The sequence below is a fragment of the Mus musculus genome, chromosome 6, assembly GCF_000001635.26.
Source record: "Mus musculus strain C57BL/6J chromosome 6, GRCm38.p6 C57BL/6J".
NCBI lineage: Eukaryota > Metazoa > Chordata > Mammalia > Rodentia > Muridae > Mus > Mus musculus.
This window is the reverse complement of record NC_000072.6, coordinates 6,025,328-6,043,361: the sequence shown is the minus strand read 5'-3', so window position 1 is coordinate 6,043,361 and position 18,034 is coordinate 6,025,328. Positions and strand designations below refer to the sequence as shown.

The following is an 18,034-nucleotide window of genomic DNA, read 5'->3' as shown; positions in this document are numbered from 1 at the left end:
GGATGTGTGAGGGAAAGCAGCGTCCTGTGGCTGCCAGCAGCCAGGAAACCATGAAGAGGAAACACATAATAAGCTTCGCCTCTGAAAAATCAGACCTAATAACTTCATGAGGTTCTGATTTCAACAGGAAAGCAAAAAAATAAAAATAAAATAAAAAATAAAAAATTTTTTGAAAACCACTTTCTCTGTTTGTTCTCAACCACTTGAAATAGTGTTACGGATAAATAATTGCTTAGAAATATTTATGTATTTAAGAATAGAAACAACAAATGAAGGTTCGGGGCAGGGGGGTTGGTCGCTGCAGACAGTACTGTCACGTTGTGCTCTCCAGAGGACAGCAAAATAGGCATTTTATTGCACTGGCTGCTTAACTTTCTTTCCACGGCCAGCAGTTCAAAGCACAGTTATTTTTATATAGTGAGAATGTGAGTGGACTGACATGGTATCGTGTCTCGGCTCCAGGTATGCCTGCGGCATCTTTAGTGACCCCTGCTGATGTTATCAAGACTAGATTACAGGTGGCTGCCCGGGCTGGCCAAACCACTTACAACGGTGTGACCGACTGCTTCAGAAAGATACTTCGAGAAGAGGGCCCCAAAGCATTGTGGAAAGGAGTTGCTGGTACGGAAGTAATTGGTTCTTAACTAATCTTTGGTATCAGGGAAATTTCTTAAGACTCTAATGGTGTCTGTTATTCCCCCCTTGGTCGTAGCTCGTGTCTTCCGCTCCTCGCCCCAGTTTGGTGTCACCTTGCTTACGTATGAATTGCTGCAGCGGTGGTTCTATGTCGATTTTGGAGGCGTGTAAGTGTCATGGCGAATTCACTGCTAAATGTCCACAGCCTCTAATACTCAGTTCTCATTGAGAAGTGCAGGGGGCTGACTGCCTCCTGTGACAACGTCCACAAGGTCGTTTCCCAGGGAGCACACCATTGACTAGAATTCAGTCACTGCTCCATGTTGCATGGTTGTATTGGTGTCTACTGGTATTTTTTAAAGTCACTTGACACTCCCTTTATTCTCTTCATAGGAAGCCCGTGGGATCTGAGCCGGTTCCTAAATCCCGGATTACTCTGCCCGCTCCCAATCCTGACCACGTAGGGGGCTACAAACTGGCCGTTGCCACATTCGCAGGGATTGAGAACAAATTTGGACTTTACCTACCTCTCTTTAAGCCATCAGCATCTACCTCAAAAGTGACTGCTGGGGACTCCTAGAGTGACTGACCTGGATGTGCCTGTAAAATGATTGGAACCACAATAAGCCTCATCTGGGTCTGAGGCCTGGCTCCGTCCCTTCCACATCTGTCCCATTTAAATTCAGGTCAATGCTTCCTATATTAAATGCAATCATTCATTTTTCTGGATGTTTTTGTAGCAAGATCATGGGGAATTATTCCTAATTATCCTTTGGCACTTTGCCCACAACCTGTGTTTGTATCTTTTAAATACTGGGATTTGGTCAATACTAACTTGATGTGGAGTAAGTCTGAAGGGAAATTAAGGAGGTCTCCTACCTGGATGATGGTCTCACTAATGCTACTGAAAGGCGGCCATGGTTTCCAAAAGACTTCTGAGTATGTTTAAAGTAGTAGAAAGCAAAGTATATATTTATAAAAATGAAAAACACTGGAAAGGAAAAAAAAACCCAAATATCTAGCCTGGACTCAAATTTTAAACATGCACAAATTTGGCCTCTGGATTATATTATGAAGGTTTTATGTGAAACATGTTTTTTCATAATGAAAACCACATTCAGGATGTTTAGCAATCATATTCTCTTGCTATAGCAAGTCTACTAGGGAAAAGTCTCGAATGCTAAGGAAGTGCTTTGGGCCGTTTTATTATAGAGACAGAAGAAACACAATTCTGCTCCTGGGTGTACTGATTTGAAATAAATATGTATATGATGAACACATGCTGATTCCAATTTTAACAGACACTGTAAGAATAACAGACACCCCTTTTTGCTGGTACCACCCTCCTCGAGTCCCCATGGTTGGCACCCTTTTGCCTTAAAAATCAACTTTCTCTTGAATCATGTCAGACAGATATGCTCTAAGTTTATAATTGATTTGGGGTGCCTTGTATCATGGTCAGAGGCTTGTGTGTTTGTGAAGGGAAAAATAAACTATTTTTAAAGCTATTGATTGCTTGCTCTTGTGTGTTTCCATGATAAATGTCAAAAATATTGTCATTAGTGGACTCTGACAACTCTTCATGCCATGTTTGGGGACATTGTGTTCCCATTGAAGCTGGCTTTCGGAGTAATGCATGGGCTCCTTTTCCTGTCTCAGAATGAGTAGGGGAACATATATCTCATCACTCTGAGTAAAGAAAGAACTACTGGACAGATACACTCACCCGAACCATCATTTTGTTGTTGTTTTTTAAGATTTATTTATTTTATTTATATGAGTACACTGTATCTGTCTTCAGACACATCAGCAGAGGGCATCAGATCCCATTACAGATGGTTGTGATGAGAATTGAACTCAGGACCTCTGAAAGAACAGTTAGTGTTCTTAACTGCTGAGCCATCTCTCCAGCCACCAAAAGAAGGCATCAAATCACAGTACAGATGGTTGTGAGCCACCATGTAGTTGCTGGGAATTGAACTCAGGACTTCTGGAAGAACAGTCAGTGCTCTTAACACTCTGAGCCATCTCTCCAGCTCACCCTAAACATCTTTAATACTTAAGACAATTTGTGTGTTTGGGAAGCATGTGTGCTCATGGGGGAGTAGATTTATCTGTAAGTGCTTGGGTAAGAGTGCACATGTATGCATGTATGTATGGAAACCAGGCTTTAGCACTGGATGGCTTCCTTGCTCTTGCCATTTTAATTACTGAGAGGCTCTAGTGGAATTAAAGCTTGTAAGTTTGGTGACCTAACTGACCAATGAGCTCCAGAGATCCACCTGTGCCTTATCCCAAGCATACTGCCTGTTCTTGAGTAACATGTGAGTGCCTCTGCCCTGGATTTCTATGTGAGTGTTGGATCCAAACTCAGGGCCCAAACTTGCACAGTGGACACCGTATTGACAGGGCCATCTCCCCAGCCCAACTTGCTACAGTTTCTTCTCACGATGAGTAAAGTAACATAAAGCTACAGTGGAAGTTGGCCATAAGATCTGTGCTATGATACCTGTAATGTAAGTTACTACTGGGCTATACCAGAAGCAAATTTCGCTGTATCCAACCCTTGTTAGTGTTCGCCTCATTGTGATGACTTGGGAAAAGAAGCAAATCTTACAAGTTTGTGATTACTGTCAACAGCACTCATTACCCAAAGGTGATGCTGATTGATTTACTAGGGTTTGTGAGTGTTCTTAGTCCCTGAAGGTTTCCATCCCTGTCCCTGCAGTTAAATTAAAGCTGGAAATCTTCAGCATCACCCACGAGTTTTTGATCTGCACGCCTGTTAAAGGTGTGGATCTTTACCAGAAATGGGACAAACGTGGTATTTACTACATAGCAACCTCGAAGACCAGGTATCAGTTTGAGGATGGTATAAAATGCAGTGTCCCAGCTTTGGGCTTGGGAGCCCGAGTTCTCATACTCCCTTTTGACACTTGTTGGAAATTTTATAAAAGATCAGATTTTGATTAAAAAAAAAAAAACCCACTGGCCCAGATCTCATCAAAAGCACATAGTCCACCCATCCCTTTATGAACTGTTGGTTTTGATGGGGGAACATCTTGGTTCTGCCTGGGACTGAGGGTGATTCCACAATGGGGAAGGAGGGAGGTTCATACTGGGATGTAAAGTGAATATATAAATGAATGAATGAATGAAGGAACGGATGAGAAACAAGAAGGGGGAGGAGGGGGAGAGGAAGAGGAAGAAGAAGAAGCCAGCAGAGGCCCAAGAGCCAGTAGGAGATAGGATCACACTGTCCCTGTTTCTTTGAAATCCTTGACTTTTTCTGCTCAGGAGGCAGTGACTTGAGAGCCTTTGAAGGAGGCCTAATTTCCATGACTTCTGCTCAGTGGGTGGCATGCCTGTAACAGGCCTAGAATTGGCCTGCAATCACCATGCGGTAAGAACCACGTGAAATTTGTTCTGGGTTTTTCTTCTCCCCAGAGTGACAGCACAGTATGTTTGGAGCGGCGTGGCTCCTGTCATTGCTACAGTAAGTTCCTGGACGGTGTCCCTCTTTAAGGGAAAGGCCCAGTAGGCATGTCGCCCCTGTGTGCTTCCATGCCTTCCCAAGTGTAGAGCCCTGGAGCCCTGCAGCTCTGTGCTTGGCTCAGCCAGTGATTGCTTGGAAGGCGGGGGAGACAGGCCTGCTTTTCGTAGCAGCCTTTTTAATTTTTTTCCAGGGAGAAGAGAAAATGCGAAGCTGACCACAGAGTGAACACACTGGTTCTTGGGTTCCAGTCGTGGCTGGGTTTCTTGAAGCTGGGTGGCGCGCTGTCGCCAAGCCCCTGCTGCACCTCATAACCCACAACCATTTGCGGAGCTCCCTGGGGTCGCCTTAATCCCAGCAGCCAGGGTCGCACAGGGAAAAGTAAGAATTCTGGCCCAGAGAAAAGAGTCGTTTAAATGCTTATTGCATTTCAAGCTTCAGTTTTTACTTAGCGAAAATATTTAGCATTGCTGGAAAACAATGTTTAAATCTTTGTGCTTATATGTTATTTAATGGTGTGGCCTGTGTAAACCTCGGGACGCTTACGTTTTGACAGTCTTCTGGAAATGTTTAGCGGCACATAACTCGGTGTGCAGGGAATAAAAACCGAGGAACAAATTGCGCTTGAAACTGTTTGTAGCCTCCTCAGACTGTGTATTCAGAATGCACGGCATGTCGGGACGCTTCAGGTGCAAGGATGGGGGCACTTCAGTGATAATATTTGTTGAATCTGTCTTAGGCTCCAGTTTATCTGCCTTCCAAATTAACCTTCCCTCCAACCCCTCGTGTGCCTCTGACCGCAGAAGCCAGACTTGTAGGCATGAATTTGTACTCTTGCCACTGACTAAAATCCCATTTTCAATTCTGGGTAATCAAATGCTTTCAGGATGTGGATTTTTCCAGAGCTTTCTAAAATGTTCTTTCCACGAGCGTCTTCCACAAAGGCGTGTGTGCCTTTTGTCTTACCTGGGGGAGGGGAGGCAGATGGGACACAGTTTTCTCCCAAAGGTTCAGCCTTTGGTATTAAGACAAAATGTACTGACAGAATTGCCTGCTTCTTCCTGTCTCGGATACCTACCAACATCCTCGTGTGTGTGTTTCTCAACAGTGGCAGCCTCTCCCTTGAAACCTAAACAGGGCTTTCTGTAAGGGAAAGGCCATTCTAGACCACGGACATTTGAAGTTATCATTCTGAGGTATGCATGAAGGAACAGTTGAATGGGTGAATTTTTAATAAATGCTTTTTCCTCCACCATGTCTCTTATATTTTGGTGGTTTTTATGATACTAAATAATTAAACCCTCTGGCCTTGGATAAAAATGTTATATTACTGAGTTGTAACTCCAGCCCTTTTCTCTTTTTTAAAATTTTGAATCATGGCCTTTACAAGTTGCTCAAACACGCTGAAACTGTTAATATACCCCTCTCAATCGACCAAATACCTGGAAATACAGTCTTGTGACATCAGGCTGAGGACACAGGCTGTGCTATCAGACTGACTTCCACACTGTCCCTGATAGGGCCTTTCTGCTGCTGGCATTAAAACCAGAAATGAGGGACAATTGATACAGTCCCGAGTATCAAACACTTTTTTTTAAAAGAAATCACAAGTCAATCTTCTATTAAATCAACATAGCTGTAAAATAGGTTTTAATTATTAATAATTTGTTTCTGTGAGCCACGAAGAATGACATGAGCTCAAGGATGAATTTAAATTCCCTGGTCATTGTGAAAAATTAAACTGTTGTTTTAAAAAAAATCTTCTCCTTCATGTGGAATGTTACTTTAGGCTTGAGGTGAGTTGGGAATCATTTCTCTTATCAGTGACTACACATTTGAAGCTTGCTCTCTGTTCCCCAAATCCATCGGAGGCTGCTGAGAACAGTGGTTTGATTTTTCAGGAAGGTTTGTCTTTAGCTAATGCATTAATTGCCTGAGAAGAGTCCAAATGGAACACTTGCTTTCATCTGCTGGGGTACCTAATAAAATAATGTTGTTTGCTTTGAGATGCTGGGATGTTAAAGGGGTTTTGCTTAAGGCAAAACCACAGTCCCCTTGGATAACTCTTGGAGGAAAATTAGGAAGACGCAGCAATTGTGCTTGTCTCAAGCTGACTTCTGGGTCATAGACACGCCTCCCTTTACTCTGGTCTGGCCACCAAGGCTCTGGTGCCTACAGTTGTTTTGGTGGGACACTCTTCAAGGGTGGAAGAGTTAATATGGTGATTTTAAAGTTGATGCAAATTCTCAGAACAGACTTGTACAATAAGATAGAGAAAAACAAGTCAAGAGTAAACAACACTAAAAGCACATATCCCATTCCTCTGCCTAAAGCTTAGCTTTAGCTCTGCCGGCCTTAGCTCTTGCAATGGTCCCTTGCACACTCCTCTTAAAGGATAGGGTTCTCGGATTTGTAATGACTTATTAAACAGGAGCCGACACATGCCAGACATGATCTTATTAAGTCTTCCTGGTCCTTGAAGAGGTATCCTTTTTTGCCGTGTTAAAAATGAGGAGACTGAGACCAGCAATAAGTGTCTTATTGCTTAGGCACCACAGTGAAAGAGCTCAGGTTTGAGTCTGGTTTCCTAAAAGCCCACCCTCCACTAGAAAGGCTTCTCTGTAAAACTCAGTACAGAGAGGCCTTAGGACAGTGTGCCCAGGGTGGTCAATTTTCACTATGGGAGGAACCGTACCCACCTTTGAGGAAGGGGGAAGCATGATTTCTGATTGTTTATCTTACCAAGTACATTTGCTCCCTCAAAGAACTCCAGGACTTGAGGACCAGGTGAATCCTGAGGCAATCTTTTGAGGTTCCTCTTAAACAATTTTACAGCCTATTAAAGTCAGTAAAGAGGATTGAGGTAAACGTGAAGCATTTGCCCCACGGGAATAAAGTTGGAAGGTAATGTGGAAAAGGCAGAGGTAAGTTTACAAAAAGTTAAGAGTGCAATGTGATATGAAGCAAACAGAACTGGATCATCTTCAAAATCTCTTAATTAGAAAATGCCATTTTTTAGACAAGGGTTGGAAATAACGGAAAACCATGTTTAAAGTAAATATCTATGGATACTTGGTCTCAGTGTCTGGAGGAACTGGAGACAGTCTCCAGAATGTGGGGGTGATGTGATGACTTTGCTCATGAGAGTCCCACCACCACTAATAGAAAGATATCCTCAAGAGGTTTCTTACTACCCCTCAAATCTAAAAACCATCATTCTGTGTCACTCATTCTCACACAAATGTGACCAAGTTATTAATGAACCATGCCAAAAACTTGCAACACTTTCTTGTTGGAAAAAAACAACATCAAAATGTCATGTTTTTATTCAGACTGTATACTTCTGTTCTGAAGCAGAATTTGCCACTTAAGTGCTACACAATTTGATGTGTGCTATTATATCCTGAGAATGTATGTCTTCCACTAGTTAATTGCTTCATCTAAGGTTGCTTTTGAAACATGTTTTATTTTATTTGCCTGAATTTGTGTCTGTGTGACATATATACTCCAAGTACCATCAGAGGCTGGAAGAGGGCATCAGGTCTCCTGGAACAGGAGGTAATAGTCTTCAGTCACCATCCAGTCACCAAGTCAGTGCTGAGAGGCAAACCCATCTCCTCTGCAAGAGCCATAGTGCCTGGCCTCTGAGCCGTCTCTCCAGCCTTTAAGAATCTGCCTCTTATGATAAAGTTTGTCATTTGGGAGAGTCTCATTGTTATATCAGGTTGATGCTCTGCTTTCATAAAATCAGAAAGTCAGAGGAGGAGAAGGAGGAAGAAGAGAAGCCACTGGCATCAGTAGCAGGAGTCCGGATATTTATTTTTTTCTTCTGCAGAGAGAAGTGAGGCCAGTTATGTTGCTATGGCAGCCCAGCCTCTCTTTCTCATTCAGTTGGGGCTCTGTCCTGCCCTACTGGGCACTGGGTGCCTCTTTACTACAAAAGCAGGTTGAGCTTAACCCAAACCTATATGCTACCCTTTATCCATTTGAAAAGTCTGTAATCTTCTTTTCCTTTGTCTTTGCTTTGCCTGTGACTGTGGGTCCAGAGAAGACATCAGTTTTGCCCCTTTGAAGTTAAGGCTCACATTTTTTTCTCCTTGCATGTAATTTAGGAAGAGTCTTAGTTGAATGCCTACATTTCCTAATCCTCTCTATGCATATCTGGCCGCTTTATGGTAATATTTGGCATCACTATGTCCTCACTGATATCTTATACTTTTCATCTGTAAAGTGTTTGTATATATTTTTTTAATTCTATAACTATGAGTTACCAATGTCCCCAACATAAATTTGATCAGCTTTTCCATCTTACTTTTCTACTTTAAAAGTTGTATCTTACAAAAAAAAATATTTTCTGCTTCTGGGACAGTTGGGAAATCCCGAATGTAACAGAACTATGGAATCCAGGGTTCTTCAAGCAGCTGGTATTCGGGAAAGAAAGGGGCTGTGTTTGGGGTGTGAGACTATCACTGCCTTAGGTTGTCACCTAAGGCAGTTTCCACTTGAGGTACAGAGTAGCAGATCTTCAGAGACCCCCTGAGTTTCCCCTGACTGTTTGAACAGATAGAAGAGATCAAAGAGACCAAGTTAGCTAGAATCTGTAAGACAAAGGAGCCCATCCTAGCTGAGGGCTCCAGCTTTGGGCCAAGAACTAATCCAGCTATATGTGAAAAGAACCTTTGGGAGACTCGGAGAGAATCACTGAAACCAAGAAAGAATGAAAATTCTGGAGGTCCTGAGGAGAAGAAATTTCAGCCCTGAGAGCAACAGGAAAGTCCTCAGCCTACATAGCACACCAAGTAGACATCTCAGAAGAGTGTCAGGTGAACAGTTAAATTAGGCTGCTGATAACAGTCGATACACTGTTCCTAATGATCCAAAAACGTGAGCCTCACAAAGACTTCACCTACTCCAAGCATTAACTGTCAGAACACAAAAGCAATACCTAAAGGAATACAGCATTTTAAAATCTTAAAGACAAAAAAGCCACAACAAAGTAAATAAAAAATAATAATAATAGAAAGACCCCAAAACATAGTTGTGGAACTAGCAACAAAACCTATTTATAATAGGACAACAATTGTAAGCAATGTAAAGAAAGAAGAGGAACTGCAGTGGGAGAAGGCAGTGGGCTGAGACCTTCACCCTACAGCCCCTACCCCTCAAAACCTCTGTATACATGTGCTTATGTGGAAGTGGTTGCAGGTCACTGGACAATCTTGCTTTTTCTGTTTTGTTATTCTCTATGCCAGGTTATCTGACCTGTGAGCTTAACCAGGTTTCTTCTGTCTCTGCTTCCTATCTTACCTTAGGAGCACTATGGATTACACACTACCCTGCCCAGCTTCACATGAGCTCTGGGGATTCAAAATTATAACCTCACACTTGTGCAGTAAGCACTTCATGAATTGTGCCATCTCTGCAGCCTTGTCTGAGATATTTCAAGTTCTGAAAGAAAAAAAAATCTCTCCTTGAAAGTTCCATTTTTGATAGAAAAAAAAAAATTCCTCAGAGATAAAGATGAAACTGGCAATCCCATAGAGGTAAAGCAAAGTAGCAAACAGTACAGTGAGTCCTTCAGCTGAAATGACAGAACACGAACCCAAGTAACTTATATAAAAGTGAAAGGGTTAAGGGTTGTCCTGCTCTGTGCTTGCCTTGCACAAGGCACTGAGCTCAGTCCTCATATGTCAGATGAACAGGTCAGTTTACCAAGAGAAATAACCTATGTATCTAGTAACAACTTCAAAGTACGTAAGTACAAATGAAAAGGTAACCAGATTCAAAACCACGGCTTGGCCTCTTAAACATTGCAAATATAACTGTTAAAAGTTGTTGAATGCCGGGCGGTGGTGGCACACACCTTTAATCCCAGCACTTGGGAGGCAGAGGCAGGCGGATTTCTGAGTTCGAGGCCAGCCTAGTCTACAGAGTGAGTGCCAGGACAGCCAGGGCTATACAGAGAAATCTGGTCTCGAGCCCCACCTCCCCCACCCCCAAAAGTTGTTGAATAAAGTCAAGCATTAATCCCAGCAATTAAGAGGCAGATGAATGCTGGAGAGGTTAAATGTGGAGGTTAGCCTGTTTTGCATAGTGAGTGTCTGAGAAGCCAGGGTTACATAGAGAGACCCTATCTTCAAAAAAACTATGAGGAGGAGAGTGTTGCTCTGGAGAGATGACTGACTGGGTGGTTCTGAGGAGGAGAGTGTTGTTCTGGAGAGGTGACTGACTGGGTGGTTCTGAGGAGGACAGTGTTGTTCTGGAGAGGTGACTGACTGGGTGGTTCTGAGGAGGACAGTGTTGTTCTGGAGAGGTGACTGACTTGGTGGTTCTGAGGAGGAGAGTGTTGTTCTGGAGAGGTGAGTGACTGGGTGGTTCTGAGGAGGAGAGTGTTGTTCTGGAGAGGTGACTGACTGGGTGGTTCTGAGGAGGAGAGTGTTGTTCTGGAGAGGTGACTGACTGGGTGGTTCTGAGGAGGACAGTGTTGTTCTGGAGAGGTGACTGACTGGGTGGTTCTGAGGAGGACAGTGTTGTTCTGGAGAGGTGACTGACTGGGTGGTTCTGAGGAGGAGAGTGTTGTTCTAGAGAGGTGACTGACTGGGTGGTTCTGAGGAGGACAGTGTTGTTCTGGAGAGGTGACTGACTGGGTGGTTCTGAGGAGGAGAGTGTTGTTCTGGAGAGGTGACTGACTGGGTGGTTCTGAGGAGGACAGTGTTGTTCTGGAGAGGTGACTGACTGGGTGGTTCTGAGGAGGAGAGTGTTATTCTGGAGAGGTGACTGGGTGGTTCTGAGCATCTGCTGCTTTTGCAGAGGACCTACCTTAGGCTCACAGCACCCAAATTGTGGTTCACAACAGTCTGTGAGCCTCCAGTTCTAGGTCTCTTCTGCCCTCTATAGGCACCAGATATGCACATGGTGCATACACATATATGCAGCCAAATGCTCGTACTCACAAGAATAAGTATTTTAATCATCTTTAAGTTTAAAAAGTCAACAATCAAATTCTTGATATTTATACATTTTATCCACTAAACTGTAAAAAGAAAAAGATCATTCTTTTCTTATTTTAATTCTGTCACTGATGAGGAATAGCAGGTGCATTTTATTATTTTTGCTATTATTGCTCTTCCAGGCTGTAGCTTTTCACATTGATATTGACCTTAGGCCTCAAGGAGCATACGGCTCTCACAGATTAAAAAGTTAATTGAAAAATCAGTCAGTCAGAAGAATGACCTTAATGAAAGGGTGGATCTTCAGGATGTGTGCATGAAAGGTCAATGTTCTCAACAGTTGCTTCAGAGGCTCAGTGACTGGTTGTGTGTAAAAATGAGCAGACCCTTGCAACTTGAGTGGGGTCGTAAAGGTCACTCAGGGATAAGACCATAGAGGACCTGGTTCAGTTGTGAGATGTTCCCCCAGAGGGTCATGTGTTCAAACACTTGGTCACCAGCTGCTGGTGCTGTTTTGGAAGGTTGTAGAAACTTCAGGAGCAGGAGAGGCTCTGGCGGTGGTAGGTATTGAAGCTGGCCATGAGTTTGGATAGCTAGACCCACTCTTTGCGTCCTGACTTTAGACCATGTGAAGCAGTCACCTCACACTTCTACAACCTTCCCCCTCATGGGGAGAGACTGTGTCTCTTCAACCAGGAGCTAAAATAAACCTGTCCTCGGGTTGCTTTGTTCAAGTGTTTCATCACAACAAGGAAAAATGTAACAAACACTTGAGGTCAAAGTCAAATAATCTAGGAATACAGACCATGATAAGGATTTGGACCTTCCTGCTGTGCATTCTGGTGACTTCTGTGTTTGAGCAACACAGCTCTTGTAGCTATTCTGAAGAGACAGACTGAAAGGTAAGGGGTGGTAGCTACTGCAGAAACAGAGCTAGAAGTAGGCTGGCCATAGGCACGTGAACTCCTGGCCCTTTCTCAGCTCACTCAAAGTGGCTTGAATGTGGAATTGCCCCCATAGGTTTATGTTTGTGGATGGCAGGTTGTACAGCCCAAATCTCTGATCTATGAAAAGATTTTTTTCTATATACTGTCTTTCAAAGTCCAGAAGACGGCTTTAACATGTGGCTGTCATCCATGTCTAACTTTCTCCCATGAACTGAGCCAGCCTATATTTACACCAAGCACTGGTGTTTTTTCTGTCCTTTCTGCTGGTCATACAGAAATTTCCCTACCCCCACCCATGACCATGTGTACAAGCATGGGGTAGAGGCACTGGTGAAATTCTGTTGAGTGACACTGGGCTCCTGGGCTACTTGCTTGTGCAAGTTACTCAAGCTCTCTTTGATTCCGATCACAATTTCTATATTGCAAATGGCCTCTAGCTCTTTCTAACTATGGTTCAGTGGGGCCAATATGGCTTAACATACAGTAGAACATCGAAATGCATGGCATGTTCTTATCCTAGGGCAAGGGAATCCTTTTCTACAGGACCTGGTGCTGATGATGCATGGTATTCCAACAGTATCACACTGTCTCTCCTCATCATTAATGTTTGCATCATTAACTTCTGTGGCTGTATTGCCTAAGCTTAGTGCTCATTGCACTGAGACCTATAGCAAAGCCCATTCCCCATTTTTTGTTCACCAAAAGCCTTGCCTTCCACCTAGCATGTGGACTACAGACATAGAATGTGTTGGCTTTGAAGCCCCAAATAACCTAGCACATGCTGGGTTTTCTTCTACAGGATGAGAGTTTTAAATATCAGCAGTTTTTCCTTTATGTTGGAGGAAATATCAGCAGGCTCACTGAAGTAACAGGTCCCTAAATCTTCTTTGAATTCATCTCTTAGCTTCATATTACTAGTGGCACATATGAGAATCTGTTGATACTCAATGAGATTTAAAATTACCCAGGGGACACATCACCCGGAGTGACTATAATGGTGCTCCCTGAGAGGGTCAACTGAGGAAGAAAGACCTACTCTCAAAGTAGGAAGTGTCTTCCAAAAGGAATTCTAGCTAGAAAGAGGTCTGAGGGAAAAGCAGTGAGCATTCTGCTGAGATCAGCCATGGACATAAGACTCTCCCTTCTTTGGCCTCCTAATGGAACTCATTACCAGTGACTCTGGGGAGTTCCACGCTATCAGTGCTTAGGTGGGGACTGCTGAGAGATTTGGCTTCTTGGATTAAGTGGCTATCGAATTTACAGTTTCAGGGACAGTTATTGCTCAGCCAAATAGCTAATTATCATGTATCAGAGGAGGCAGCTATTAGCTGTGGTTGGTTTTTTTGTTTCGATTTTTGTCTGTTTGTTTTTGTTTGGTTATTTGTTTTGGTTTGTTTGTTTGTTTGACTGTTTGTTTTGAGACAGGATCTCTTTTTATTGCCCTGGCCTGGACCTCACTATGTAGACCAGTCTGTCCTCAAACTCAAAGAGATCTGCCTGTTTCTGTCTCCTGAATGCTAGGATTAAGGTTGTATACCATCATGCCCAGGCTAGCACTTTAGATTACAACAGAATCTCACAGAGGTGGAGCAAAAATCCACCTTGAATATTATTCTCCTCATAATGTCCCCTTATTCTGTAAATCACATGAGGTTGATACCCACTCAACGAGGAGTCTGAGGATGATTGGGAGGCTGGCTGTCTCAGGGGATCAATAAGGACTTTACCATGTCTCATCAAGTGTGCTCCTCAGTGTGCCTCTGATCTGTTGCCTTTCACAGGCTTCGCCCATGGCAACATTCAGAGACTGGTCTTCAATCACAACCCAGACTTTTAGTTTACTCTTAATGATGATTCAGCCTATGCCTGAGAGCCTTTTGTCCAATTTTTTTACTAGATTGCTTTTAGAATTTAAAATGTTTACATTTATTTGTTTGTATGCATGTGTGTGTGAATGTGCTTGTGTGTGTGTGCTTGTGTGTGTGTGTGTGTGTGTGCTTGTGTGTGTGCGTGTGAATGTGCTTGTGTGTGTGTGTGTGTGACACGTGGAGGTCAGAAGACAACTTGTGGGAGTCATTTCTGTCTACTGTATGAGTCCTGAGAGATCTCAGGTCACCAGATTTTAGCATTGTTTGTGGATACATTTTCTTTTTTGTCTTGTGCCTCATCATATTGTCGTAATGGTATTTTGGCTTACCTTTGCAGAAATACACTGACATATTTTCATAACATCTAAAGAGTGACCCCTATATTGCTAAATTAGACTTTCTCCTTTAATAAAACAGAAAATCTGCTGACAATTTCAAATGTTTTTCTTCATACTTCTACCCACTGAGTTTAAATACACATACATGAAGACATTCATTTTTATCTACGAAATGTTAATTTCTGTTTGTAAGGGAATTTAATTATGTAGGTACTATAGAGCAGTTGGAGGAAAATATATACCTTAAAAATATTTTTTTAACTATATTAGTTCAAGGATCCCTTACCAAGAATGTATGGATGGAAGTTTTCTTCCTAAAATATCAAAGGCCTATTGATAAGTGAGTTTTTTAATTATTTAACCATAATTTATTTTTACTCTCTTTAGCAATAAGATAACCCCGGAGAAGCACGATTAAAGCTGCCTATAGGCAATCTTTAATTTCATCGTGATTAACGCATTTTGTAGTGTGAATTTAAAAACACCCATTTGTAGAACAAACTGTGTTTGTTTATTTCAACCTGTCCCTCCTTGTTCTACCATTTGACTGTTTGTTTTTAAACTTGGAGGCTTTGGTGAAAAGGGCAAAAAAGTGCCTACTGCTAAAAATCAAACAACAGTAAAAACAAAACAACAAATACACATATGAAGCCTTATACAGATACATCTCGGCGTCTTGACTTAAGCCCACCGTGTCGGCCCTTTAAAAAGCCGTGTTCAGTCTTTAACATGGTCTTCACGAATCTCTCTAATCCCTTGTCAAAGCAAACTTCATGTCAGGTTTTCTGCTAAGCAAAACATTTCCCCACAGTGATACAAGCCTAGTTGGAACATTTTCTTAGTAATACTTGTGTCATATTTAGGAACCGCAGACTTTTGCAGGGCTGTGCTAGCTTGGACGACAAGTATCAATGGTCAACTATATTTGAAATATTGTTAAAGTGCATAGAAATAATAGGCATTAAAATTCATTCCGTTCACTGCAACAAACCTCTAAAGACTCCGTGTTCTCAGTGGAACTGGCATACTGTAATTGTTATTTGGAACTTAATGTAACCTCAGCAGCAGCAGAGAAAATAGAGTCCTCTCATTACGCACATGCTCTAAGATCGTTTATTTTAATGCTTTCAAATAAATATGTTCCATGCAGCACATTACAATAAATAAGGAGCAGCAATGTTCTTGTAGTAAATCCATTCATAATGCGAATCACCATGTAAAACACCACATCTCAAGTCTTTGGCCCTGTACCATATCATGAGGCACACCACATCTGCACCCAATCATATCTGGCTTCATATGGATTTAATAGGACTACGCCAGAAGTACATGTAAGCACAAATTCAACCAGAGGTTTCCAGCTATTAAATACAGCTACCAAGTAGTTAAAAGGCAACAACTAAACCCCTAAGGGTTCCCTCCCCCATTTGTTTTTGAGACGGGGACACAAAGGTAGAAACGCTGGGGTGGATTTCGAGTGAGTAGGTACACGTGGAGAATATGGGGAAACACTGCACAATATGGCACCCAAGATGCCACGGGGATACTGATACAGAAAGAACGCCAAACACTGCACGGGGGCCTTGACTGCAGACTGAGTTCTAGCATGGAAGGGTGGGCGCCAGAGTGGGCAGACTCATCTCATGTCTAGGCAGCTAACTCAACAGCCCCTTCCTCCTCGCTGTCAGCCCTGTTGGCGCGGATCTCCACCAGGGTCCGGGCAAATCGTGTCCATTCATCATTGTGTGGAACGGCAAGCTGCAAGGCAAATCAACAGAGAAATGATAAGCAAGATAATCTCTTGTATCTTACACTCCTTGTTATCGGAACAGCCGTTCCTCACCAAAGAATGCAAAGGAAACCAAATACTGTGAGAATTAGGGGGGACCTGAAGTCTGGAGCTTAACCTACAGCTTCACTCCTCAGCAGGGACATCACTCAGGGAATGCATAAAACCTTTAAAATGTGTGTTAACTAAACAATCCCAGAGGCCACATTAAAGCACTCATAGTAAGGAGCGCTCTTTGTTCTTGGGTCCTACGGTGAACTCAGCAAATAAAGGCTGCATTATTAACCATGATTTCAGAATGACTACGGCACTTTCTTTCTAGTCGAAGTTATCGATTTGTTTCCTAAAGAGCCATTAATGAGTCAATACACATGGAGAAAAAATAGCTTACATATGCACAGAGCCTTTCCTATAGAAGGTCACGGTCGAGCATTTCCAGCAGGGTCTGTGTTGATGGCTATGAGTAACTGCAGGACTAACTAGCACTGACCAAAGGTTCTATTCTAAGTACTTTACATATATTAACTCATATCTCAGAGCAGTCTTAGGTGTGGTAAATTTACCCTATGTATGCAAGCAAATTATTTCCATTTTATAGAACGAGAAGCAGGATGTAGGGGTTGAGGCATGGGGAAGTAAAATCCTACCAGGACTACAAAACCAGCAAGTACCTCTGCCAGTGTTATGCAATTTCAGCATTGAATTGATAAGCTATATTGATTTGCCAAAGGGGGAGTTCCATGATACTTCCCAAATGGTGTCTTTTGCTGTCTGCCATTCAATGAAGAGGAATTAACATACCCTTGTGTAGACATTTTGCATAAAATTTTTCTTAGCTGCAATAAAGATTATGATTGCACTACATAGCATCCCAAATGAGTTGTTTAAAGATAACAAAAAGAATTATTATTGTTTGAAATACAAAAAAAAAAATCTGAAGATGAACAGCACTGAGTAGAATGCTGAAGGAGCGCATAGGCAATGAAATTGATTTCTATATTACAAGAATTTTCTTGTTTCACCCTGTAAAATGGTATGACCAATCCATCTACATACTAGGACCACACATGGTATCCCACACATGATATCCATATGTCCCATATACATTAAGACATTAAGAACACAATCAATTCCATCAATATACATTATTAAAAGTAAAGAGAGAGAGAGAGAGAGAGAGAGAGAGAGAGAGGGAGAGAGAGAGGAAGAAGAAAGTAAGTGTTCAAATTATGACTATAACTAGAAAATTTCTCACTATACACAGCCAGATGATTAGAACCTTTAAGGGTTTATTAGAGGAAATGATAGTCTCCGATACTATCTGTCCAAGAAAACTGACTGGAGAGTGGCAGTGCCGTTCTGTAAAGTATGCTCTTAAGTGACTTCTAGTACTAAGGTCAAACGTTTCAAAAAATATAATTCTGAAACTGATGTCCAGGTGGGAAAGCATTCAGTTCATTATCAGAAATGCTTCTCCAGTGAGAGTTTCATTCAGACATATGAGTACTTTATGAACTAGTGAAATAGGGACACTCCCCTAGTTATTGAAATGAATCTAAATTTCTCTTGCATCAATGACACACATTCACAATAATACCGAGTGACATCATTACCCTTAGCTCAGACCAGTTTCCTTATGGTGAGATCTTCTCTCGGATTTCACTAGTCTTCATTTTTGTCTTCCATTAAAGATAATACTTCCCTGGGGAAATGAGACCCCCAAACTAAAAGACTCAAAATAGCTAACCAACAGCATAAACAGGCAAGAGGGTTGGGATCATTTAAGTAAAAGAACAGGTCCATGTTTCCTTTCCTTCTCCTGGTACCAGAGCTAATGTTTGCAAAAAGAACTATGTAACGAAAGCTGGAGGAGAGATAGGAACTCAATCAAGAGAGCATGACTTTTTCTCTCAGAAAATAAAGCTGGGAGAGTTACAAAGCTAAAGCACCTCTCACCTCTATATGACGTTAAACTTGAAGAAAAAACTGAGCCAACCCAGCAGCATCTGCTTA

At 42.2% G+C, this 18,034-nt stretch overlaps 2 protein-coding genes across 11 annotated transcripts in view; one reads left to right on the top strand and one right to left on the bottom strand.

Moving 5' to 3' along the window:
- The window catches only part of Slc25a13 (solute carrier family 25 (mitochondrial carrier, adenine nucleotide translocator), member 13), a 176,087-nt gene extending 173,943 nt beyond the window's left edge, over positions 1-2,144 (top strand). For both annotated transcript variants that reach the window (NM_001177572.1, NM_015829.3), the window contains exons 16-18: positions 463-621; positions 713-803; positions 1,030-2,144. In NM_001177572.1, the coding sequence (NP_001171043.1) occupies positions 463-621; positions 713-803; positions 1,030-1,216 (437 nt within the window). In that variant the 3' untranslated portion in view covers positions 1,217-2,144. The remainder of the gene's footprint in view (positions 1-462; positions 622-712; positions 804-1,029) is intronic.
- A 13,178-nt stretch (positions 2,145-15,322) lies between these two features.
- Dync1i1 (dynein cytoplasmic 1 intermediate chain 1) overlaps positions 15,323-18,034 on the bottom strand; it is a 302,440-nt gene continuing 299,728 nt past the window's right edge. For all 9 annotated transcript variants that reach the window (XM_006504982.4, NM_001191023.1, NM_010063.4 and 6 more), the window contains one exon: positions 15,323-15,990. In XM_006504982.4, coding sequence (XP_006505045.1) covers positions 15,880-15,990 — 111 coding nt within the window. In that variant the 3' untranslated portion in view covers positions 15,323-15,879. The remainder of the gene's footprint in view (positions 15,991-18,034) is intronic.